The sequence below is a fragment of the Penicillium expansum genome (assembly GCF_000769745.1).
Source record: "Penicillium expansum strain MD-8 chromosome Unknown contig108, whole genome shotgun sequence".
Lineage (NCBI taxonomy): Eukaryota > Fungi > Ascomycota > Eurotiomycetes > Eurotiales > Aspergillaceae > Penicillium > Penicillium expansum.
The window spans coordinates 24418-49030 of NW_015971236.1; the positions used below are offsets into that span (position 1 = coordinate 24418).

A 24613-nucleotide genomic window follows, 5' to 3' on the forward strand; every position below is an offset into this window, starting at 1 on the left:
AGCCTGTCCCCATTTTCGTGAGAGACTTCTTGCGGAGACCTTGACTGGTTCAACACGGCTGGACAAGCTGAGGCGAGATTTCTGTTCCACTTTCAATCCAAGAAAGCGCAGACTGGTGAAGGGTTTATTACGACTGGGGGTGACTCCTTCCAATCCTGAGGGCTCTTGCCTGTGAAAGGTAATGAAAACTTCTTTGTTTGAGTACATCTTAGCATGACATTGTTAGGAGTCAAGGATCAGACAACGTTGCGACATAGGCGACAATGAATTTGCTTTGGGCTTAGCTAACATGACGGACACAAAACAGTGGCCTTGAGCGACTCACTTTCTTTCATCGAACTTTTCCCTTGCTGAGGGATCCTCCGCAGGTGGCCCGCTTTCGTTTTCCTCACTACAGCCGCCAAGCTGTATTCGCCACTTCTCCTTCGCTATTATAATCGAAAATACAATCTACCCCGTATAGCGCCAAAGGTCCTTGCAAGACGTTGCCGCGATCGATACGAAAGTTACTTGAAAACTCAAATTATGGCTACTTCCGCTCTTGCGAAACCCGAGGTGGCGGCTCCTTGGAAGAAAAACCTGTCCGCTCATCTTGTCTGCCCCGAATGCAAAGAAGACCCCCCGAACCTGGAATTCCCCGACTCCCACGAGACAGTTTGCGGTTCCTGTGGACTTGTGCTCGCAGACCGTGAGATCGACTTGCACTCGGAATGGCGTACCTTCTCCAACGACGATCAAAATAATGACGACCCCTCCCGTGTCGGAGACGCATCCAACCCTCTGCTCAACGGTGCTCAACTGGAGACTTCCATCGCAAGTGGAGGCTCTGGCCGTGCCCGGGACCTATACCGTGCTCAAAACAAGCAGTCTGGCGAAAAGGCGAACAAGGCCCTCCTAGCAGCTTACAAGGAAATCGGTGCTCTCTGCGACGGTTTCAACATCCAAAAGACTGTCGCTGATACCGCCAAGTATCTCTTCAAAATGGTCGACGACGCGAAGGCCTTCAAGGGTAAGTCGCAGGAAGTCATTATTGCCGGTTGCATCTTCATCGCATGCCGTCAGTGCAAGGTTCCTCGTACCTTCACCGAGATCTTCGCAGTGACCAAGGTCACCCGAAAGGAAATCGGTCGCATCTACAAAGCTCTGGAGAAGTTTTTCACCACCCAGAATGTGGAGCGCCACAATGCTGCTTTGGAAAATGGCGAAACTCACGACTCTGCTGGCGATTACAACGCGACTACTTCGACCAAGCCAAGCGACCTTTGCAATCGTTTCTGCAACCTTCTCGACCTTCCTTACCAGGTCACCAGTGTTTCTGTGTCCCTTTCGGACCGCGTTACCGCCATGGGCGATTTGGCCGGACGTTCTCCTCTTTCTATTGTTGCGGCTTGCATCTACATGGCTTCGTTCCTTATGGGCCACGGCAAGTCTGCCAAGGAGATTTCGCAAGTTGCGCACGTCAGTGACGGAACCATTCGTGGCGCTTACAAGCAATTGTACGCGGAGCGCGAGCGCCTGGTTGACCCTGAATGGATCAAGGGCGGCAAGGGTGATATGGGCAAGTTGCCTGTGAGCTGAACAATAAATACATTGGAACACAACATTTGCTTTTCAGAAACATTGATATTCACGAAACAGTGACATGGCCAAGCTGCCTGTCTAGAGCAAACTCGTCGAAAAAGAAAAAAACCCTCCACAAAAAAAACTTCACCATTTGCTTTTCGAGACACATAAGATGTCTTTGAAACATCATCATATCACCTCGCTGCAATGTGCTTAGGATTTATCTTTGGTGGATATTGGCTTTGGTACAAGCCTGAGGACTGCCTTGATTTGTACATCATCATGGACAGGTAGATTGAGCAACAATCAATCATCTTCCTATGAATTTGATGGACGTAGATGTAGCCTAATGTCAATTATTCCTTGGTAGGTAGGGTAATATCTGAAAAGATGTCCTACGACTAGAAGCGACTCAGGTTTCCGAATACTTTTGAGGATTTCACTGTCCATCTGGGTACATGTACATGGGAAAGTCGTTTAGCATATTTAAAGCCAACCGCTTATACTCCAGCTACAACATGGAGGCTGCAAACGCGGCCGACTATTCTTGTAGAATGATGAACAGGCCCAAAGGACATAAAATACCAAGGGCATAATCAAATATCAAATCTCGGTGTACAGAGAAAAGCCTTTCATCCATAACTCCGAAGCAGACGCCTAGACTCAAAAGCCCAAAGAAAAATGATGAGCCAGCACCATATTACCGGCGACCAAATCAGCAACCAACCTAGCTCTTGAAAGCAGGTTTAACCGTGCCATCATCAGCAGTGGAGTTATACGGCTTGTCGTACCGCTGCTCCATCTCCCGGTTGTGCTTCTTCACGTCTTCGGGAAAATCCTTTTTCGGATTCCCCTCTTGGTCTGAAAGAGGCGACTGCTCTTCCGTACTGAGGGTGGGCTTTGCTTTATTGGAGGGGATTAGGCGATTGGGTGAGTCTGGCTGGTGGGTTGTGGTTGTTGCTTGCTCGGGGTCATTTGAGGATTTGGTCGCGTAGCTTCGGTATAGAGAAGAGGTGCGAAGTGTTTGAGTACGTGATGAGGAGAGAGCTGCAATTGAGGATCGGGTCTGGAATGGGATCTTCATGCGCGTAAAGGTCGTCATTTTGGAGGTTGGGTATGTGTTTCTGGTGGGGGGTTTATTGATGGAGGTTGAACATGAATTGCCAGAAGTGGAATTGACTCCCTATATACATAATTCCCCTAAGAAATCAAGTTTCGGGGATTGGCATTGTCATTTAGCGATGACGTACTTGGATGTCATACTGAACACGCCAAGAGTTTCGTTCGACGGCTCGATATCTATTTGGATTATTTTAGAAAGAGGTGATATGGAATATTCTAGTATACTTTGGACTTTTCTTGCTTCTAACTGTTCATTGTTACAAGAAAGAATAGTCGGGCGCGTTTGCGGCCTTGTGATGTCTTTTTAGTAGGTCTTCTCACTTGGTCTTTTGAGATGTCTTTTCAAATGTCATTTGAAATGTATATGAAGGCGGTGAAAAAAAGCATACTTTGTGCAAGCGACCTTTCTATGTATATCCTTTGACTTGCTTGCGCTTTCTTACCAGGGCGGATATATTTACATGGACACCTGAAAACGATCACAGAAGCCCATATAAGGAGAAGGACCTCCAAGTGGCCACTTCGCTTCTTCCAAGGTTACTATAATTGTTCATATCTCGAGTTACAAAGAAGGGATAGCGAAGTTGATCGTCGATCCATTGAACCTTATTCAACAGTAATTATAACAGCTGCTAGTAAATCCTGGCATGCAGGATTCAGCGGGCATCAAGAACAAACGAGGATAACAATATAAACTGGCTAATCCCCGGTATCAAAGTAAAAATATCAATATTTGGTATCTTTACAATCGGCAAGAGTCCTTCAATGTGCGGTTAGAGCATGCAATCAGCTTAAAGGTCACCTTAAAGGTCACCTTCAACGCTCATAATGGTGAAGCGGTTGCCCTTGCCCCATTGAGATGTTCCAGTCCTAAGTGTAGGGCAAGGGCAAGGGCTACGTGATAATATCATTTTCTGGGTGGTCGGCGTTTCCTCTCGTGTTCTTTCCAACTGAGAGTCCATTGTGAGGTTATGAGGTAATTGGACTCCTCTTTCTGGAAGGAGCACCGTCCCCTCCCCCGTGGCCAAACCGCGTGAAACCCCGGCTATCAGTGTACAGTGACCTGGCAAAATGCTATGCATGGAAGAGATTCATTTAAAATATATACTCAGCGCATCGGTAGATGGCCACATAGAAGCCGTATCCAGCATATCCCTCACGCAAAAAGAAAAGGACGCAAAGGGGCAAAGGGTATCCTATCGCTTTATTCACCATCTTTATCTCACCACTTCCCGCCCGTACTCGTGGGCACTCAAACAACGATATTTCCCCAATGGTGGCAGGTCGCACCATCAAGAATCCATGCTGGAGGGGAAGTGAAGAAACAGCAGTCGTCATGCCTGTTTTGTTTTATATGTCGCCGCGATCGAATCGACTCAGGACCTCTGGCGGGACAGTGGGAATGTACTTGCGAGCTCGCTCGCGGTTTGTGCCACCAAAGCCGGCGCCATAGCTGACCAGCATGTCTGTACTGGTTGGAAGGGAGAAGGGGAGGAATAGGGTGGGGTCGACGAAGACACTGTTGCCGCCACCGGGGCGCTCGTCACTCCTGGCGGCGACCATACTTGAACGCCGGGATGATGCACCAGCGGAGTCTGGGGATAGTCCAGCGCTAGGAGATGTAGGTGCTGCGGAGAGCTGATCCTTCGGTGGTGTCTTTGGACGGGCATCTGTTGCTGCCTGAGGCCCTGGTCCAGCTGCTGCCTTTGCCTTCTCTTCTTGAATTTGCCCTTGCTCGCGGTAGAGAACTTCGGGGTCATTTTGCATGTCGAGAAGGAACTTCATCGCTTGCTTGGTCAGGCCTTTCTCGCCTACCTCTGGGCGGTATGACTTGACTGCATGCAAGAGCTGGGCCGGGGTGAGTTGTTGGAGTTGGAGCAGGGTTGTTACGAGAGATTCGTGGTCATCACCGAGCGACGAGAAGCATTGCAACCATTGGAGGAGTTGAATGACCGGGGCCAAATGTCGACGAGCGGAGTCCATTGTAGACTCTCCGGTGCTGTTTGTAGATCCATTTTCGTAATGTTCTGGCACGCGGTTGTTTGTACGTGCCCAATCCTCTAACGACGAAACGTTCATGCGGATCTGCATCGCCTTTGTGCGCGCCAAGTAACGTTTCGTGCTCATGATTCGGTTAAATATCTCGGCACTGAGCCAGTAGAGGAGTTGAGAGAGAATCTGGGTCGTGATCACCGAGTGAACATCATATAGATCAAGTACAAAGAGGGTCGATGATAGTAAAGAGGTGATGTTCCGAGGCGAGATTTGTGCTCGTCGCCGCGGTGATGGAGGTCGGAATCGCTTCTCGTCAGGCTCAGGATTTTTGCTTTTATGTTTGCGGAACAGCTTCCACTCGTTTTGGAAGGCAATGTCTTCCAGTCCAGGGATGGTCTCATGGTCCAGCATTGCCGCATCCAGGACTTTGTTCATTCGGCGCTCGGCGTCACGAATGACCAAAACGAATATCTCATTGATCAGCTCAGCTAGATGAAGCTGAAACTCGACGGTAGATTCCACTAAGCCCCCATCCTTCTTCAGGTAATGGAGCAAAAGCGTGGCATTTGACAGCCAAAAGGCTTGCATTGTCATATCCCACTGGTAACGTTCTACGACGTCATTAATTTTGTCCATTGCGGATGATAACAGAGTTGTGAGCAGCTCGGGGCTGGCATGATAGTGTGCGTAGCGGGCGCTAAGGAAGAGAAGATTTGCAGGCACTGGCTTTTGGGACGGGGATCGCTGGGGAGTCATGTTGGTGATGATGATATCCAAAATGCGCTCTAGCTCATGATCCTGGAAGACAAACATCTGATCATTCAGACACTTGTCCCAGACAAATTCCTGCTGATCCTCCTCGAGCTCATCCTCATCGGACGGCTACAAGATGAAAGAACTCAAATCAGTCAAGGTCAAAACTTTATTTTCACGACATGAACTGACCTCAAATTTCTCGTCAAGCCCTAGACTGGACAAATCGACCTCCAGATTGATTGCGCTCTCTTCCATCATCATTCGCCGCTTCATCTCACTCTCCGCTAGCTCTTCTTCGAAACGACCATGCGCCAATCCAGCGTCATAGAAGTCATGATCGATATTACCAGAGCCAAAGCTGTAACCATTTTCATGCAAATATTCAGAAATCTCACTACCGGGCTGGGCGAAATCGAAAGCCCTACCACCGGATGACGACTTGATATCCGGTGATGCACCGTTATCAAGAAGAATCTTCGCTATCGTTTTGTGTCTATTGGTCATGGCCCACATCAAAGCGCTCCACTGGTTACGATCCTGTCTGTCGACAAGGGCACCGGCGACAATGAGCGCAGCAACGACTTCTTGATGACCCTGTTATAAACCGTCAGCCGCACATCAGTATTCTGTATATAAGAGTAACCCACAAAGCAACTAGCATAGATCAACGGCACAGTCCCCTCCTCATCGGGCTTATTAACGTCGACGTAGGTCCTCGCCTGGCCCTGTACTAGTTTCCGCACGCGCTCCACATCGCCATTACTAGCTGCCATATTCAGGCTCTTCTGGAGTATATCGCGCTTTTCATCATCGGTTAATTTCTCATCGGCGGCAATTGTTTCTTCGTCTGCAGTAAGTGAATCCACCTCCCGGTGGGCAGCTTGGGCAGCAAGCATCTCCATCAGTCGGGCGTCACTATCTTCAATGTCGCGCCCATAGTGAGCTCGCAGTTCGTGTTCGTTATCATGTGAATGATCGTCGAGGGCTAGGCTGAAGGATAAGGGTTTTGCGGCGACTGGCGCGGTCAGGTATTGTGATTGACCTATTCAACGATTAGACATTAATGCTTGAACCCCCAACACAGCGGACAAATGTTCCAACGTGTAACTGTTCAAGGAAAAACGTTTTGATCTCCCGTATCGGGGAAACGGGGAAATGGGAGAATAGTTCCGCAGACACAAGAACACTCACCCTGCCAAGCATCGTACATCTCAGTCTCCGGCTGGAAGACCGGGACGGAGCGGCGATCGTCCAGTGATTTAGGTAAGTCATCTGGGAGTTCCTGTTTAGCTTCGCGGAAAGACGCGGGGCTGTGGTCGCCGTAGTCATTGGAGTCGATGGGGTCATCTAAAGCCCCGCGCCGCGGTTCGGTCATGTCCATCGTGGCGGGCTGGCTGTCCGGTAGAGTTGTGGCGGGACATCAAAGGGTATGAAATTGGGGAGAGATCGGAGAACCCTCTCTGGGGATATTTTATGTAAGGAGGGTACCCTCCACGCGTGGAAATTAGGTGTTGAAGGGAGGTGGTGGTGATGAGTAGGTGGTGGATTTGGTGTTCCGTTCCTGGACCAGCTCCCGCGACGCGGCCCCGAAGACATCGGGAGATATGACGCAGCTTTGTAATTCCTTGGTATTCAATGTTGGGGTGTATGATACTGAGGTGTGAAGCCAGCAAAGGCAAATAACTTAGTAGGCTGTTCTCATTTCTTTATTTTATTTGAAAGTTTTATTTCTTCTATTAATATATAGATCAAAAGCATTTTGCACATTTAAGGCCGTTTTTACCGCCCATACTTTAGCTACTAGCTAACTACAACACCAATAAGGCCGAATATATCTATAGAAATGACAGCTCAAAAGACATCTATAAAGACTACCACCAAAATATCACAAGGTCGCATCAGTGGCTTACTATTCTTGTCATAGGTAAGTAGCGCAAACCCGTATTCACCTGCAAAAATGTCTCCCTTCGAATTTGTTGCTGATGTTATATCATAGTCGATAGCGTTGCTAAGGGGAAGGGGAAGATCGAAAGTGGAAGAATCCGGGGGACTAGGTAGGTGTAGGTAGAAGTAGATGCAAGTTGCGTAGTACGAAAAGAAGGTACAGCTTTCGAAGGGTTGATAACAAAAAATGAATATAAGATTCATCTGTAGATGCTCCAAATATATTGCTATCCATAAAGGAGGCATATGATGCTCGAATCCCCACGAAGTGTAGGCCTGTGATCCTGAAACAAGGCTAAACAACAGAATAGACGTGAAAGGAAATGATAGCGACGCTAGAGAGCAAACCACGAACTGCGTAAGAGACTCTGACGAATTGGGAACGACCCAAATGTGCATGATATTACTGTCATTATAGGCTGACAAAAAAAAAAGGCAATCACGATGCTGGGTAGAGAGCGAACCGTGAAGGGCCCCGGGGTTGGGAATTGTAGTGGCGCCCAGGCATCCCCGAAAGGTCGGAACGCCGACATCAAATGCGAGCATGGCTGGACTAGCCAAGGTATATACAAGGATTGCTGTCATTATGAAGTGGCAGATCCAAGCCATGTATAGACAGACATCTCCATTCATAGGAAAAGCCCGGGCGCCAACAAGACAAAAAAAAGGAATTCCAAAACGAAAGGTATTAACCAAATGCAAAGATTGGTGCAAAATAGCAGAGAGGCAAAGCAACCTCTGGAAAGGGGGTATAAACCATCCAATCACGGATGGCAAGATTGTAGTACAAAATTGGATATAGAGATGCAACCAAAAGGACCGAGGGGGAAAAAACGAGAGACTATTCAAGTGCTTTGCTGCGGGACTGGATCTCATCTTCGGGGAGACAAGCAATCCACAAGCACCGTTCGATGATACCCTGCACAGGCTCAAACTTGTATTTTGTACTAGCGTCAATGAGACGGAGGAGGCTCTTAACGATTCGTGCTGCGGTGCGATAGCGCTCGAAGTTGACAAGCAACCCGCCATTAGTGCTGTTAACTTGCGCGGGTTTCTGCGCATTATAAGTGAGGTCGTGAACGTAAAGGCCTAGAGGAAAAAAAAGAATCAGCAAACAAGATCTAGCGTGGTATTCAAGCAAACGATTTCGAAACTCACCGATGAAGGGGATACAGCCTTCTTGCAAGTTGGCCGTCTCCATCTCGACACGTAAATCATTGAAGTTGCGCACCGGCTGAATTAGGCACTCCATATCCTTGAACAGCCGCTTGTCCTCAATCGAAATCAATTGCCATGTACTCTGCAGCCGGGAGCAATCAGAAGAAGACAATGCAATGGCGATCTGGAGCATCGTGGCATAATTGCAGATGCGGCGTGCATGCGCAGCTGTATGGATGTACTTAATAATTGTGCGGGCTCGCTCGTTAACATCACGGGTCAAGACAATCTCCGACAAGATCCATTTGACCATAAGGTTGAAGCGACCGACGACCAAATCGATACCCTTGCGTTCCTTGTGTGTCAGGAACTGGACCCAGTTTGTGATTAATGGACAGGCACTGCTCCATTTCATCTCGACCAGATCTCGCCAGTCGACTTCACTCAGGGCAGCCATTTCGATTAATGTCAGTTGGTGTGCGAGGACTTGAGATTCACATGCTAGGATAAAGGGGACATGGTCGGGTAAAAGGTTGATGATGGGGTGCTGGTCGGGATGATTGTTTTCTGAATTGAATAACACGTCACTCGAAACCTGCTGTATGTTTAGAGGACGCGAAGCAGAATTGCCTACTTCCTTGTGTCGCGGGGATGTGTCGGGTGTCAGGGGCTGAGCCTGGAACAAGACCGTATTCAACGGCGAAGGAGATGAAGTGAAAGATCCCGGATGTTGGATGGTCATCGGCGGTGAGGGAGGTTGCGCCGGAGGATGAGGCGGGATCTCAACGGTTGATGAGCCGAGGCTGCGGGTGTCTGTCGAAAACCTTGCACCCATAGCTTCATGCGGATCAATCAGGTCGACCGACATCTCAGAAGACAGAGCTGAGAAGCGCCTCGGAGTAATCTGACCAACATTGTGGAAAGCCGAGGCCGGGGTGGTTGCTCCACGAGGAATGCGACGCATGCTGTCGGTTTCGTGCACAATTTGAATTGAGGGGTGCGATGAGGCAAGTCCAGAAGTTTCATAGCTTGATACGAGGGTGAGCGGAGCACCGTGCGGCTCATATTGGATTGGCTGGCTTGGAGATTGCCATTTCATGGACTCGTCGGTCAATCCTCTTTCAAGAAGCGGAATAGAATTATAAGACTCTTCGGACTCGGTAACAGAATCAGAATAAGGTCTAGGTGGCGCCAATCGACCCCCAACCGTGGAATACACGGAGTTGTCCGTCTGTCGCCTGCGAGAGAGAACATCCCACCCAGGCCTGGCCGTTTCGACACCATGAGGAATGAAAGGATGCTCGCGATGAGTGTGAGGCCCCTCTGCGTGTGCAAATGAAGGGTCCCGAACGGCGCTGGGTGGTCCATCCCACTTTCCCTCCAGCTTCAACAGCGTTGACTCAATACCACCATCGTCGTCGTCAGGAATCTGCGCAAACTTCGCAATGACCGACTCAAAGGAACGTCTAATTTGCTGGGAAGTGCGCGGCTGAATAAGTGAGTACCGGGGAATTGGAGGGATCAATGTTGAAGGAGGTCTTGAGGCAGTGCCATCAGAGGGGGCCGTTTCTTCCACAATTGAGTCATCCCAAGACGCAAACGAATCACGACAGGAAGGAGGCTCGGTTTCATCTCCAGTCTGCATTTGACGGAGGTTTCCACCTCGGCGCCTACGAAGAACCGGCCCTGACTGTTTGGTGTTCTGATCATACACCGCACTTAAGTCGACAGTGGATTGAGCCGTCTCGCTGCTCATCGAAAACCGCTGTCTTGAGATCCCACTTTGAAAGGACGCGTACTTCCGGAGCCGCAGAGATAGAGAATTCTTCTTTTTGTTAATAGGCGTCGATCCACGTTCAGCCGAGGACGATCTTTGCGGCGTGAGAGGGCGAAGGGGGTAGAATACGTTCGACTGAGCAGCTGATTCGTCGGCATTGTAGCAAAGCGGCCGAAGGTATTCTCCTTCCACAGGTATCGATTGCGTTGAGGCGTCATCGGGCACTTCAAGCTCCGGCGCTTCATGAGTATTACCATTAGCAATTGACATTGGTTTCTGTGCTGCCCCTGACATAAAGGGCATTTCGAAACCGGTATCATCGACAATGATGATTGATTCGCTGCCCATAGTGATACCGCTCCGGAGTTTGGGGTCGGAATTGGGGGTTTGCGTCGGTAAAAGATTAGAAGCGTTGGATGCAGGCTCCTCCAGGGTCTCTTGATGAAGGTCAGACGCAGGTGGCGGCTGATTTTGGTCTTTCGTTCCTTCCTGGTTCATGGCCAAGCGGTATTGTTTGAGGACCTCATCACATAGTATATCAATACGAGCTGGGTATTTGGGAATAGCAGCCATCTTCCTCTCGCGGTAGAACTCAGAGCCAAAAGCCAGTCCAATTGGCATTGCAGATGTCTTCCCGCGGGAAGGCAACGAAATAGCCTCGTGGGCATTCGCAATGCGAGCAGAGACGCTCTGTCCACCGTTCCTCGTGTGCAATGCTCGCTTGATTGAGCCAATGATTGTTTTCATGCCCGAGTTAGGTGACGACTTAGGCACGTCCGGTGTACTCCGACGATCCGGATTTGGGTTTTTCAACGGCGGAGGAAGGGGAGGGGATTCCGGTGCCATCATTGTCATGTACGATTCCGCGGGAGGATACATTTCTCCACGTATTAAACTGACCGGATCGAGCATCTGCTGTGATGCGGGTCCCGTCTCGGGCTCCATCGCAAACATCGGCAATCGATCATCTCGCACCGAGTCTGAGAAGCTTCCGCTTCTTTTATGGCTATGGCTGTGGTATGGGTGCCGCGAGACCATGGGAGACGCGGGTGACCTAGGTGGTTCATGAGCCCTAGACGGGGACTTGGACTTTGTGAGACCCAATACCACAGGGCGAGGCGCCTTGCCTTTCGATACAGACATGGAAAAGCGCCTGGGGGATTTAGGTGGCAATGAACATGAGAGCGCCATCAAGCTTTGTTCGCTTTTATCAGAGAATGGAATGCTTTGTGCAGTTGCTGCAGAGTCATTTCGATCATGCTGTATGGGGAAAGGAAGACTGTCGCGGAAGGTGGTGTCTGCACGGGGCGTCATGCCATAAATAGGGACATTTTGCTGCAGCTCCTCGGCTTTAGGTAACTCAATCTGGGCGTCTCCAGGTACAATTGATATTTCCGGGTCGTTATAAGCGCGAGACAAGTCGGGGGAAGACCAATAAACCGAACATTTGCCATTCCAGCAACGCTTCAAGTCAATCAGAATCTTTCGATCACTCGTGCCGCCATTTTGTCGAGACCTGACCTCTGAATATAGCTTGTTAATGGTCTCGCAGAAGTGGGTTCGAAGCTCGTAATTCGTAACAAAGTCATCGACGAAGTAATTGAGAATCCAATGTCGCAAAGCCGCAAATGTACGAATCCTTATAATGCGTCCATCATCTTGTAGCCGGTTGATTGCCCACTTTAACCGCGCAAGAAGAAGTGCCAATAGGTGTGTTGTGGATAGGTATGAACGGAAGGTCAGGAAGAAGTCCGATACTAGTTCATAGTCCATGAATGACTCAGAGGAGACTTGCGCAACGATTCGGGCAGGTGTGGCAGCACTGATATCCTTTGTCCCAGTAATATATCGGACGACAGACCCATCATCCATATCATACACCAGCGTCTCGTAGATGGATGGCTCAACCGGCTCTTTCAATTCATAGACCATAGAATTCCTCGGGGCTGGGGAAGCTCGGTTGATATCTATAGCTGCCGCAGTTCCTGAGAACATCGAAATCGCAAAAGATGGCCGATGCCGCGAGAAAGAGTCTCGAGGATATGGACCATGGAGTCCCGGCAAAGGGTCAGCCATACCCCCAAGCAGTGTTGAATTTCGAAAGTTGTCCGACATCGAGGTTCGCGTATAGATAGAACTCTGTATCATTGCACTGCCTTCGGCGTTGAATCGCGGCGACCCGAGCCGATACCGCGGAATTGGAACCTCCAAGGCTGGTGTCAAATTCTCACGTGCAGACTTGGGGCGGTCTTCAGATCTATCGATCACGATCCGCAGCTCCCCACGCGTCCCAGCACCGGCTATCGATTGCTGCTCCGATATTGTCGAAAATGAGATCGGTCTCGTGCGGTGCTGGCTCGAGAGTTCGGGGGGAGGAGACACGGCGAGGACGGACTCGGGATCTTCGGGCTGTTGGCGCGGACGTAACTCAGAGAGCTGCGAGCTCGACCACCTGGATGGATCTGGGTCTTCGCGGGTATGTGCATGACTCTGCGGCTGAAGGAGACTGGGTTTCGCGGTATCGATTGGAGAGAAGGATGCAGGCTGCGGGCTTTTCTGGGACGGATTGGCAATCGGCCTAGGTTATTGAAATAGTCCTACTATCAGCAGGCTGCACATTATGTGACACGACGCGAGGAATCATGGATCGATTGGTGTACCTGAGAAATATTTTGCCATTCTGGCCGACACTTCTTACGGTGAAATGGCCCGCCTTCCTTCCGGGGGAACGCGCCTCTAGTGGGCCACGATGTGTTTGGGACCGCTGTAGTTTGTTCTGTCGTAGGAGTTCATGGCTATCCTTGGCGGTTATTCCAGTTGCTGTTCTCTCGCGTGCTGCCTTCAACTCTAGGTTCCGCTTAACGTTGCTGCCCTGGGCTACGGTATTGGCACGGCGAAGATTCGAGATTGGAATCTGGGGCCCTCCACTAGACATTCGGTTTGAGGCTGACAGTTCATTGATCTGGACTTGCGGGCCCAAAAAGGCATCCTTGAACTCCGGCGGATCGGTGGGTGGAGGAAAGGGCTCCATGGCGCGAAAGCTATAAAGAACGGCGCGAAATGCTCCCGTCGCGACGGGGCCAGGGTTTGTACCACTGGAAGAAGTCAAGGAAAAATCATACAAAATAATACATGACTTATGAGGTCAGAAGGGATTTTCGAGGGGAAAAAACATTAAAAGGAAGAAATCGGACAGCTCTTGTTTTTGTGGAGATGACCCGACGCGGCGGAAGAACACAAGTGGGAACTGGGAACGCTGGGGTTCTTTTTCCACACTTTGGAGGCCCCTTTTACCGTTTTTTATTTTATTTTTTTATTTTCTAATTTCTTATACTTTGTACATACATTTTACGGAGTACTCCGTACTCAGGTGTGGTATACTATATATCAATCTAACTAGATCTCTTCTACATCTACGTACTTTATAGGTTGCTAATGATCATTTCTCTCTCTAGAGTCTACACTAGAGTACAAGAGGTGATAGGTCACTACAACATACATTCCGGAACTGTGAAAAGCGAGAACTACCCTACTCCGTACTCCGTACTCCGTATAGGATAGTACAAACAGGGATTATGGTTGGCTGAATCATCCGCCGTTATTTTTTATCTCCACTATGACAATGACGCGAAACTATGGGAAAGGAGAATTGGCGGAGCTGTCTGACATTAGTTCCGGTCGATCAACTTGTATGGAGTACTTTAACTAGTTATGTTTTACTTTGTTGAGGAGGTATGGAGTATATTATTTTGACTCAAAAATTCGTTTATTTTTTGCAGAGATCAGTATGGATTTCTAATCGTGTGACCTCTCGAATTCCAAAGCAACCTAAATTACCAGCAACGCCCTAATTTGGATCATTGGCTGCCCTAATTTAGAGACCCTAGGCTAGCGCAAGATTCTCACACCGAAGATCTGGAAATCGTATGATTGCCAGAAATTTAAGGAGATCGGGGAATTTTGGTCCTTTTTTTTGGGGTTAGATTCATTATCCATTTATCTCTTCGGCTCATAAATATGTCGCCTTACTCCATAGTACTCCGTACTCATCGTCGATCTAGCCAGCATACAACATACATATTATTCTACAATCCCAAATCAATTACTCTCGCTTTGTCGAGAGACATCACATGTCAAATGTCGATCAAACTGACAGTGATCTATAAGATTTGACATGTCCATTAAAAAACCCTCCCGGACCTAAAATCACATAACTCTGAAGACGTGAGGGGGATCGGACCTTGCTGATCTAGGTAATAGGTAACTACATACGGAGTATATCCGTTGGCTAATTATCTACCTCGACCTCCTCCTTTCCCTCTTCTGCTATCTTAGGGTCTAACCGTCGATGCCGAATGTTTTCCTGACCTCAGGCCGACTCCCGCATGTGCTGAGCAGCGATTGCCGTGGAGATCAGCAGCTGTAGGGTTTCGGCATCTTGGCCGAGCAGAATCGCCTCCTCTCGAGCATCGTGGGCATCCATATGTAGAGTCAGTGACGTATCAAACATGGGTACCAGCGAGTTGCTTTGCGGGTTTAAGCGACAAGCGTTAACAACAGATGTTAAAGTAGCTCTAGTCTCAAGGTGAAATGCTATAATCGTGGGTTGTGACGCTTCTGTCCCAGCGACGGTAGACTTCAGGGTCACTTGATGAGAATGAATGTCTTGAGTGTGTAATGAGTGTGAAAATGTTTACTAAATTCTTGAGTGACGATGGTCGGTGGATGTGCATCGATGAGGGGGGACTGTGAAAGCGAGGGAATGACAACAATATCCATTCAATTACTAGGCAAGGTTGAAATGGGACCGGGGCACAGCTAAGCGCTTTGGACCAGTATCAGAATACTCGAATTACTCAAAACTCATGAAAGCAAATGCCATTGACAGTAAACTACTCAAAACTACCAAAGCTTGCAAGCTGGCTTCCTATCTGGGCAACTAAAGGCATTCTTGAACTCCCTAGAGTTGGCCATAGTTTCCTGTGACAGCGGTTAGTGATGGCACACCAGTAAAGAATTGAACTTATAAGACTCACGATAATTCGTGCTGATTTAGGCGCATGAGGATCGTTATAGATCGCCTGCTCGGCCGCCTCCTTGGTAGTCTTTCCACACCACCAATTACCATAGGATATGAAGAACAGCTGCTCTTTGGTGAAGGCATCCAATCCTGGGAGGTGGAGGTCAGGCTTCGCCTCATCGTGCTTCTTCCATGCGTGGTATGATGCTGTCAAACCTCCAGCATCCGCAATGTTCTCGCCCAGTGTCAGTCGTCCGTTTACGTGGAGAACCTTGTCCTCGGGACCAAGAACGGTAAAGTTGGAATACTGATCGACAAAGCATTGAGCACGCTCTTCAAATGCTTCAACGGTCTTATCGTCCCACCAGTTAGTATAGTTTCCACTCTCGTCGTAGTGTCGACCGGTAGAATCGAAAGCTATATCACATTGGTCAGTTAGAAAATGGCAAGAGCCTTAGAACGAGCTGAACATACCATGTGAAAGTTCGTGGCCACTGACGGCACCGAATGCACCATATGCCAGATACAGAGGAGCGGAGGGTCCATAGAACGCTGGCGGTTGCATAATGCCGGCAGGGAAAACGATCTCATTACCTGGTGGGTTGTAATAAGCGTTGACAGTTGGTGCACTCATGCCCCATTCGTCACGGTTGGTGGGCTTTCCCAGCTTAGACCATTCGCCGCGGAGTTGGAACCTCGCCACGGCCACCTCATTCTCAAAGTAAGTGTCCCTGGACAATTCCAGCTCCCGATAAAATTTATTCACATCCTCGGGGTCTAAAACATTGGGACTCTTCGTGGGAAATCCGATCTTCTGGATGATGTTTCCCACCTTTTCAATTCCCAATTTTCGCACATCCGGAGACATCCAGCTGGTCTGGTCCAGGGTGAAGATAAATCGCTCCTTAATATCGGAAACGATTTGATCGCCAAGTTTCTTCGAGTCCTCGGAGAACGCATCGAGGACATAGAAACGGCTGAGACTCCACTCGAGCCCTTCATCCAGATGTCCAAGGCATTTACGCCATCGCTCCTCCTTAGCCTGAGGCTCTTTGCCAGCGAGTTCATTCTCGAATCGCCTAAGAGGTTCAATGGAGGCGTCCTCGATAACATCCGCAAATGCTTGAATGAGCTTCCACTGCAAGAAGAGCAGGATGGTCTCTCTGGGTGTATCTTTCAAGAGAACAGACAATGCCTTCATGTAAGAAGGCGACCCAACAATGAGGCGGTCACCTTTGTAGTCATGGGGCGCCAAAGATGAAATAATATCAGCAAAAGAGATCTCAGGTATCAGTGCCTCCGTTTCCTTGACAGTAAGAGGGTTGTAGTATTTGGTAACATCTTCCTGGGTTTGGGTGTCCGGAGTCACATCCGCGAGCTTTTTTTCAAAGGCCACAACATCCTCAGCAATTTTGTCAAATCCATCTCCAGCAAGTCCTCGAACAACTTGCTTCAAAACGGATGTGTAGTCAGCCACGGTCTTTGTGTTATTATAGTACTCTCTCGCAGGGAGTCCGATTTCACGAGGCGGCGAGATCATGATAACAACATTATCAGGGTCTCTATCGTCGGGCTAGAAGGAGTTAGTAGTGGCGCCCGTGAATTATAGGCTGCATAGACTTACAGTAACACCGGAAGAAGCCAGAGCCTCGACACCAGCGTTCGCCAGATACAACAGAGCACTAGTGAGTTGATCCTGCGCTCCTTTCACAAGGCCTGCCTTTGCGGGATAGATAGTCTTCAGTTCATCCAGAATCTTAGTCAAAGGCTTGCTACCCCGTTTGCTAACGGTAGCCTCGTCCAAGCAAGCATCGTATGCAGATTTGAGTTTCTTGAAATTGTCAGCATCGGATGACTGCGGCGGTTCTGTGCGCTCCAAGATATGACGAAGTTTAGTCTGGGCATTCTCTCCCATTATTGTGCCTGCAAATATCGATCCCTGGTCGGGCCGCATGTCATGGTGCTCCCTCCATCCACCGCAGACATATTGGTCAAAATCAGTGCAGGGATCTATGTTCTCGTAGTTGGGATCAAGATTGTAAAGGATTTCAGATGCAGCATGAATGCATTCTTGCGACTGGCAAAGCGGGGGAGCCTCGGGGTGTGGGGACGGGTTCTCCTCAGCAAACGGAGAGCCTAATCATGAGGACGGACAGGTTAGCGACGCGTTTTAATAGGGAGAAGAAACTTATACCATGTGGGAATCCTAGATAGTAGGTAATAAAACCGACGAACACAATGACGCAGAGCCCTTTCCTCACGGTTCTCGCCCAGCAGGGGCGAGTTCTTTGTAACTTATTGTGATGGGTGTGGCTGGAAACAAAGACATTGTCCTCGGAATCGTAGACCTCGTTTATATCTAGAAGTGGACCTTTCTCGGACTGCATACTGTGCAACGAGTAGTTGGAGTCACGTTTGCTATGGTCACTAAGGAGCTATTAGCACCTCCTCATGTCTGCCGAGCATGATGCGTCCATGAAGACATACCTGAATGGTGGCAGAGCCGTTCTTGAAAATACTAAATTGTTTTAAGAAGATGATGCTTATCCGAAAATCATGGATTGGGTCTCGGTGCATATATTCTAAAGGTTACTTCTTGGGCAACGAGGAGAAGCTGGGGTCGGAATGGCGTCACACTGGCCCCGGTGAACTCTTGGCGGCTCTAGCTGGGCCTAGGTTGCCTAGGTGCCTACCATTGATGACTCATCTTGCATTCCCGAGGGTCCCGAGGTTCCTTGCATTTCAGCTGAGCTATCAATGGTGAGGATATTCGCTCTGTAAGCTTCTATCTTCTCCAATTTCACACTCGAGTGGACGCTGAACAGCTGCCCTGGAAATATGGTTGTTATCAATTAGCGCATCCCGATTCAGTTTCGCCCTTTTTTCCCCCTCCAAAGAATCCGAGTCAAGAGTGTATCAACAGTCTTCTAAAAAATAGTCTGATCTGTCATTATTTGACCAAGAGTTGTGCTGTATAAATCAGGCTTTATATACAGAAAACCGCATACACAGGTCAAATATCTGCCATTCAAGCCACGAAAACTACGAGCCCAACCTGCAGGACTAGGAACTAGACCACGAGATGACCCCCAGGGGCCGGTCAGGTGGCCACGGGGGTGTGCTTAAGGGCTCAATCTTACACCGAGATTTTTCTTTTTTAAAAAAATGGCAAGAGGTGAGCACGCACATAAACTGAAGGGCTTCGAGCGCCAGCTGTAATCACAACAATGTAGATCACAGTCTAGCCAAAGGCCCATATGCATTGACAATTGCTAGACTTGCTGGGCTGATATCAGAGATGGATCTACAGCCTGTGAGCTGCATGCACCGCTTGAAGTCGTCGAACAGGATCTTAAGCATCAGCTCGACTCCCTGTTGACCGTCATACTACAAAAGGGGTCAGTATACCCGCCTTTATCAATATCCTCAATGTAACCAAGAGCACTTACCGCAAGTCCCCAAAGTGCAGGACGACCAACCCAACAGCACTCAGCACCAAGAGCCAAGGCTTTGAAAATGTCTACCCCAGATCGAATTCCACCATCAATATGAATCTTGATCCGCCCCCGCGCAGCCTTAGCACAGGCAGGAAGCGCATCAATTGTGGCCGGTGTCTCATCCAGCTGCCGGCCTCCATGGTTGCTAATAATGATACCATCGCAGCCATATTCAATAGCAGTCTCTACATCTTCCGGGGTGAGAACGCCTTTAATCCAAATCTCCATCTTCGTGACCTTGCGCAACCACGGTATCTCCGTAGCCCAGGAATGGGAATCCGAGTTTGTCGAGCTAAACCCATCATCATGGGATTGTTGCTGAATCTCGGTAGATGTTCTCTCATACATCGGATATCCCAAGCCAACTGGAGGCATGAAACCATTCCGCCATTCATTCCAGCGCACCCCAAGTACGGGGCTATCTGCGGTTAGAAATATAGCCTTGCATCCCGCAGCCTCAGCCCGACGGACGATTCGTTCTTGTTTAGCTTTGTCGTTCATCGCGTAGAGCTGCATCACATGATGAATTGGTCCCACTTCTTTTCCAGCGACGGTGATCTCTTCAACCGAGTGGTTGGCATAGGAAGAGACACCCATGTTGACGCCAATTTTGGCACAGGCTCGGCTTGTGGCCAGCTCACCTTCTGGGTGAGCCATAGCCTGCATTCCGGCGGGTGAGACACAGAGCGGAAATCTGATATCTCGGCCAAAGAGGGAAATTCCAGTATCAACAAGCGAGACATCCCTCAGAACTCTTGGTAAGAGGCGGTACTTTCTATACGCAGCATAATTGTCATGAAGTGTGACTTGGTTTGTTGCGCCAGAGTTAAAAAATTCTATTTGTCCGCGTTAAAAGCCAAATCCTCGCGAGGGAGAGTCAATACATACCTCTCGCGGAGACGGACAGTGAGTTGGAAGCCGCCTCCTCAAGGTCAGCTATTGATAATATTTTATTTGCCATTGCAAATAAAACAAGAGATGTTGAGAGATATTTACTGAAAGACACACACACACACACACACACACACAATCTTGATAGCTGCAGTCGACGTGAGGGGTAAAAGTGGGGAGCCTTTTCCATCGACATGTCTATACGCACACCGGGGCTCTGATCCACCCTCTAGAAATGGACAGCTTATCGTTTAACATAGATTCTATTATTCTAACAACCTTTATAGTCTACAAATTACGAGCATGTTGACATAGGAAAGAGTACATTGTGTCCACTCAGAACACGCATGTCCCACTGCACAAAGTGCCCCATACCATGATAGATATGGATATGTTTAACTTGAAGCCCCAGGACTTTATTGTAGTACTATTTAGTATATATAGGATGTTGAAAGGACCTCGCCTTAACCATAGCATCTTGTCAACGCTCTGGGCATTGAGACATCTACCGAAATATTGGGTTTGGGGGAGGGGGGCGGGGATCAACCTTGGAAGGTATTTCGGCCTGACTAGAGGCTGTTACAGAGAGCATATAGCCGAATATTATATGCAGTCTTTCGCGCCGTGATTGAGTTTGCCTGTTAAAGTTCAAGCATGGAAAGCCAATATACTCGTATCTTGTTGGGGAATCCACTCGATTAAAAGATCGATTCGCAGGAGTCGTGGAACTTTCTAGCAATTTCAACATATTGCACGTGGAGAAATTCATTCAAATAGAACGACATTCAAGTTATATAGAATTGAGAAGGACTGATATCAATGGATGAAGGAACCTTGAGATGTCAGAAGCCTTGGGCTCCATGTTTCATGGGACCATTAAGATGGACCAGTAGATAAGTCATCCCTCTTTCTGCGTTATATTCTTTATAAATTATTAACCTGGCTTGATAATGTTGATATTTTAGTTATCTTTGTCCAGGGATAGGAACGCGTGGCTCAATGAGCAGTTACAGTTGCTATTTGGCCATGTACATGTTTAGGGGATTACAACCAAAATTGTCGCTACCACTTGATATTGCTTCCTCCTCGAGCTAATTTTAGTATAAAGGCTACTTGCTCACCACAGACTCTTTAAACCTAGGCACTTTGCGGGGTCTTGATACTACAGTCCTCCACATCACACTTTCACATCGGATAGATGAGAGAATATGTACATGATAGGCTACTCCCTCTTGATGCCAAGTTATACCAAGACTTCCCCGGTTTTTATGACCTCCTCTGCTGCTTGGCATTAAGCGCAAAGCTGAGGGGTAATCTTGGTAGTTCTCCAGATTCTTCGATTGTCCATCCTTGTTCCGAGGTCTCTTGCAAGGTCATCGCTATTATGTTGGATAAGCTCGGGTAAGATCCTCTTAAGTATGCACTTAAATACCACCTGTGTATTTATTCCCAACCCATATCACCTTCTTATTCTTTCCATTGTGTTGAGGTATAAACCAATCCATCAATTCACGACAATGGCATCGATTTCAGCAAGCCCCCCAGAAGATGGATCTGTGAAGAAAGAGGACTTGGAGTTCATCCACCTTGAGGAACAAGAGCTGGCACATCGCAGTCCTGGCAATGGATCCTCTGTCTATAGTATTGACGAGGCACATCAGAAGAGGGTCATGTGTGTTCTCTTACATTCCAACATGGTCAATAAGCCAACTCTAATGTTTAGACTAGTCGACGCGTTGATCTCCGCCTCCTCCCAATTCTTGGTATCATGTATTCCATATCCCTTATTGATAGGACCAACCTTGGTCTTGCATTTGTAGCAGGGATGGAGCAGGATCTTGGACTTGACATCGGCAATAGGTATACGGTCGTTGTCATGGTATTTTTTGTGGCATACATGTAAGCTCTGTGATACTACCTGCAAACGTTTTAGGCGCACTAATTTTCTAACTTTGTGTCTCACTTAGTATATTTGAGATACCCAGCGTGTGTCCGCGCACCTCAGTAATCAGGAATTGTTACTGATGAATGAAATTTAGAATCTGATTCTTCCTCGAGCCGGTGCAGCAAACTGGCTAGCGTTTCTTGGATTTAGCTTCGGAGTGATCTTGATTGGCATGGGTTTCACCAAAAGTTGGACCACAATGGTAGCTTGCCGAGTCTTGTTAGGTAAAAGAGATGTCCCCCTTCCAAGGTTTCCTGTTCTACATTAGTGACCCGGTGTCTTTTGTAGGTGTGATGGAAGCCGGATTTCTTCCAGGTATATCGAAATAGACTGTGTCTCCAAGGTGGACATTACTGACTATACAGGTTGCACCTACCTAATTACATGTTGGTATACGAGATTTGAAGTTGGCAAGAGATTGGCCACTTTCTGGCTAGTTTCTGTTGTATTGAACGCCTTCGCTGCAATCTTTGCCTATGCCCTGACTCTTCTCGACGGGAGCTACGGTCTGAACGGATGGCGCTGTAGGGGTTTCACTTCTGTGCCGTGAGAGGAGCAACAGCTGACTACGATTATACTTTAGGGATTTTCATTGTTGAAGGTGCCATTACCAGTGGCATTTGTTTACTTGGCTGGTTCATTATCATCGATTTTCCGACTCAAGCAGATACATTTCTCAAGCCGGAGGAAAAAGAGTTTATTATCGCTCGCATTAACAACGACAGTGGAGATGCTGAAGAGGATCCAATTACCATGGAACGGATTCTTCATCATCTTAAGGACTGGAAGTTGTGTGTCTGGGCATTCAATCTCATGGCCTCCACCCTGCCTGGATACGCGTACAGCTATTTCAAGACAGTCATTCTCATGGGCATGGGTTTTAGCAACACGCAGAGTCAGCTTCTCAGTGCCCCGCCGTATATTATTGCTGCATTCTTTACATATTTGGGTGGCTGGCTCACCGATAAATACCAAATCCGCGGGCCGGTAATTGCCGTTCATCAACTACTGACAGCAGTGGGTATGTTGATCACAGCATATGGTGGTGCAAGTGGGGCAAGGTACTTTGGTATCTTTATGGGTGAACTCTCGATCTTTTCATTGTGGATAATTATATATCTAACGTTATACTCCAGGTGTGGGTTTCCTACAGTTTTGTATCCCCGGTGTGCTGGCATTCCAAGCGAACAACATTACTTCTCACTCGAAGCGTGGAGTCGCGTCAGCAACCTGTCTCATTGGTGGGGGTCTTGGGGGCATCATTGCAAGTGTCACATTCAAGTCCGACGAAAGCCCGCATTATACTACAGGCATTTGGGTAACATTTGGTATTACAATGGTTAGCATATGCTTAACCCTAATAATGGACTTCCACTTTTGGAAAACAAACAAAAAGGCCCGGGAGACAAATGGTCAGATTGAGGGTATGTCAGGATGGTACTATACTCTTTGAGCATGACATGTTGATATGTTGATATTGGAGGAATTGCGAAATCGATAGGTGGCTTGTGTTAGACAGCCACATGACAACAAAGCTTCAACTCTATGCGGTGATTTTATTTTTCAATTTGCTTGCAAGTAATAGTACGTATTTTGTGGGACTCCATTTCACCGCATGGCCAGAGCATAAAGAGCGCATTGAAAGACTAGTTCTGCTAAGATGACCTTGGCCCCATTGATTTTCTTGTACCACCCAGCGTCAGTTTTATACATCCTTCCATTGATGCCCAATGAGAGCCGCGACCTCAGCTACAAATGATCGACTCGAACCAAGGCTGACAAAATGCAAAGCGGCATCGATCCCATTGACCATAGCGCCCGTTGTAATAATTCTGACTCCGAACTGATTCCGACCAGCATCCAGATATGAAACTAATCCCGAGGAATTCTCGGGGACGACTCGAGTCCCTTTTGCACCGGGAGTTTGATCCACATAACGCTGGGTTACAGCTCGTAGCCCAGAGACAGCAAGACGGTGTGTGGTTGCAGTGAGGCCATCAAGTACACCTCCAGAGGCTAAGAAGAAGGATCCGATGCAGACGGCCAAGATTGTGCGCTGCGGCGCGCTATCTTGATCTATATCCGAAGCAAAACAGCTGATAAATTTGACAAGCTCCGATAACTGCCCCTGCTCGGGTTGCACGTGTGGTATGATATTATTTGGTCGTGAGCCAGGTACAACCAATATTTCATAGTCGGGCAGATTAAGTTTGGCTTCAGCAAGGGATATATCTCTCTTAACCGTTGCGTTCTCTTGAGATGTTGTGAGTTCATCCTTGGCGGCATAGCTCACCGAGAAGTCCGAGTTGTATAGTACTGAAACTGGACCGCTCACATCGAGGATGTTGAACCCAGGGAAGATAACCACTAGTGCTCTTTTCTGTATGTGGCTCATTGTAGACAGTGAAGATTATGGAGAAGACAAGACTTGGTTCTGCGAGGTGTGACCTCTACGTACCTGGAATTCTTCAGTGACGTCATCAATAGTCTCTTCCGAGGTTGATCATCTGAACCATTTATCTCCCAATAGTCGAAAAACACAATTCTTGGCTATACATAGAAAAGTCGATTGCACAAATTGCTGCCGTCTATCTATGAAACTGAAGAGAGGAAAATATCTGCAAAAAAAAGACTACCAAAAATACCTGCCAAGGCCGCATAAGCGGCCAGCTACCCTAAGGTTGAGGCTAATATTTTTGGAGCCTTCCAAGTTTGGAATGCTTGTATGCTCAACCACTGTAAGGATAAATTTTGAATAGCCGATATTCGAAAGTATACGGCTGAATGCCCTAACCCTCTAGTATCTTTAGTGTGAAGAAATAAGCCTTTGCATCTATTGATCAAGCTGCGTTGGCAAACAGACTAGACATGGACGGTGGAAGACCAAGGATTCCTATTGTTGAAATAAAATTTTACTAATCTTGTGGGTTTGTTCAATCACAGGT

General features: G+C 48.1%; 7 protein-coding genes across 7 annotated transcripts; 2 read left to right on the top strand and 5 right to left on the bottom strand.

Moving 5' to 3' along the window:
* Positions 1–525: 525 nt before the first annotated feature.
* On the top strand, positions 526–1578 carry PEX2_035620 (transcription factor SUA7; the record flags this gene model as incomplete). The annotated part of the gene is made up of 1 exon (XM_016740837.1): positions 526–1578. One exon carries the CDS (start codon positions 526–528, stop codon positions 1576–1578), a length of 1053 nt encoding a protein of 350 aa, XP_016601129.1.
* A 712-nt stretch (positions 1579–2290) lies between these two features.
* Positions 2291–2665, bottom strand: PEX2_035630 (uncharacterized protein; the record flags this gene model as incomplete). The annotated part of the gene is made up of 1 exon (XM_016740838.1): positions 2291–2665. The coding sequence occupies one exon, from the start codon at positions 2663–2665 to the stop codon at positions 2291–2293; it is 375 nt and encodes a 124-aa protein (XP_016601130.1).
* A 1370-nt stretch (positions 2666–4035) lies between these two features.
* PEX2_035640 (uncharacterized protein) lies at positions 4036–6817 on the bottom strand (the record flags this gene model as incomplete). Its single annotated transcript, XM_016740839.1, has 4 exons — positions 4036–5562; positions 5626–6030; positions 6084–6478; positions 6628–6817. The coding sequence occupies 4 exons, from the start codon at positions 6815–6817 to the stop codon at positions 4036–4038; spliced, it is 2517 nt and encodes an 838-aa protein (XP_016601131.1).
* Positions 6818–8221: 1404 nt separating this feature from the next.
* Positions 8222–13346, bottom strand: PEX2_035650 (mitotic regulator LTE1; the record flags this gene model as incomplete). Its single annotated transcript, XM_016740840.1, has 3 exons — positions 8222–8469; positions 8539–12893; positions 12976–13346. 3 exons carry the CDS (start codon positions 13344–13346, stop codon positions 8222–8224), a joined length of 4974 nt encoding a protein of 1657 aa, XP_016601132.1.
* A 1338-nt stretch (positions 13347–14684) lies between these two features.
* On the bottom strand, positions 14685–19793 carry PEX2_035660 (Peptidase M13, neprilysin; the record flags this gene model as incomplete). The annotated part of the gene is made up of 11 exons (XM_016740841.1): positions 14685–14841; positions 15222–15295; positions 15352–15752; positions 15810–16908; positions 16960–17471; positions 17530–17770; positions 17823–17843; positions 18029–18165; positions 18644–18722; positions 18785–19668; positions 19721–19793. The coding sequence occupies 11 exons, from the start codon at positions 19791–19793 to the stop codon at positions 14685–14687; spliced, it is 3678 nt and encodes a 1225-aa protein (XP_016601133.1).
* A 1447-nt stretch (positions 19794–21240) lies between these two features.
* PEX2_035670 (Major facilitator superfamily domain, general substrate transporter) lies at positions 21241–23121 on the top strand (the record flags this gene model as incomplete). Its single annotated transcript, XM_016740842.1, has 5 exons — positions 21241–21395; positions 21452–21622; positions 22068–22192; positions 22252–22689; positions 22805–23121. 5 exons carry the CDS (start codon positions 21241–21243, stop codon positions 23119–23121), a joined length of 1206 nt encoding a protein of 401 aa, XP_016601134.1.
* Positions 23122–23373: 252 nt separating this feature from the next.
* Positions 23374–24063, bottom strand: PEX2_035680 (DJ-1 domain, InhA-type; the record flags this gene model as incomplete). The annotated part of the gene is made up of 1 exon (XM_016740843.1): positions 23374–24063. The coding sequence occupies one exon, from the start codon at positions 24061–24063 to the stop codon at positions 23374–23376; it is 690 nt and encodes a 229-aa protein (XP_016601135.1).
* Positions 24064–24613: the final 550 nt, after the last annotated feature.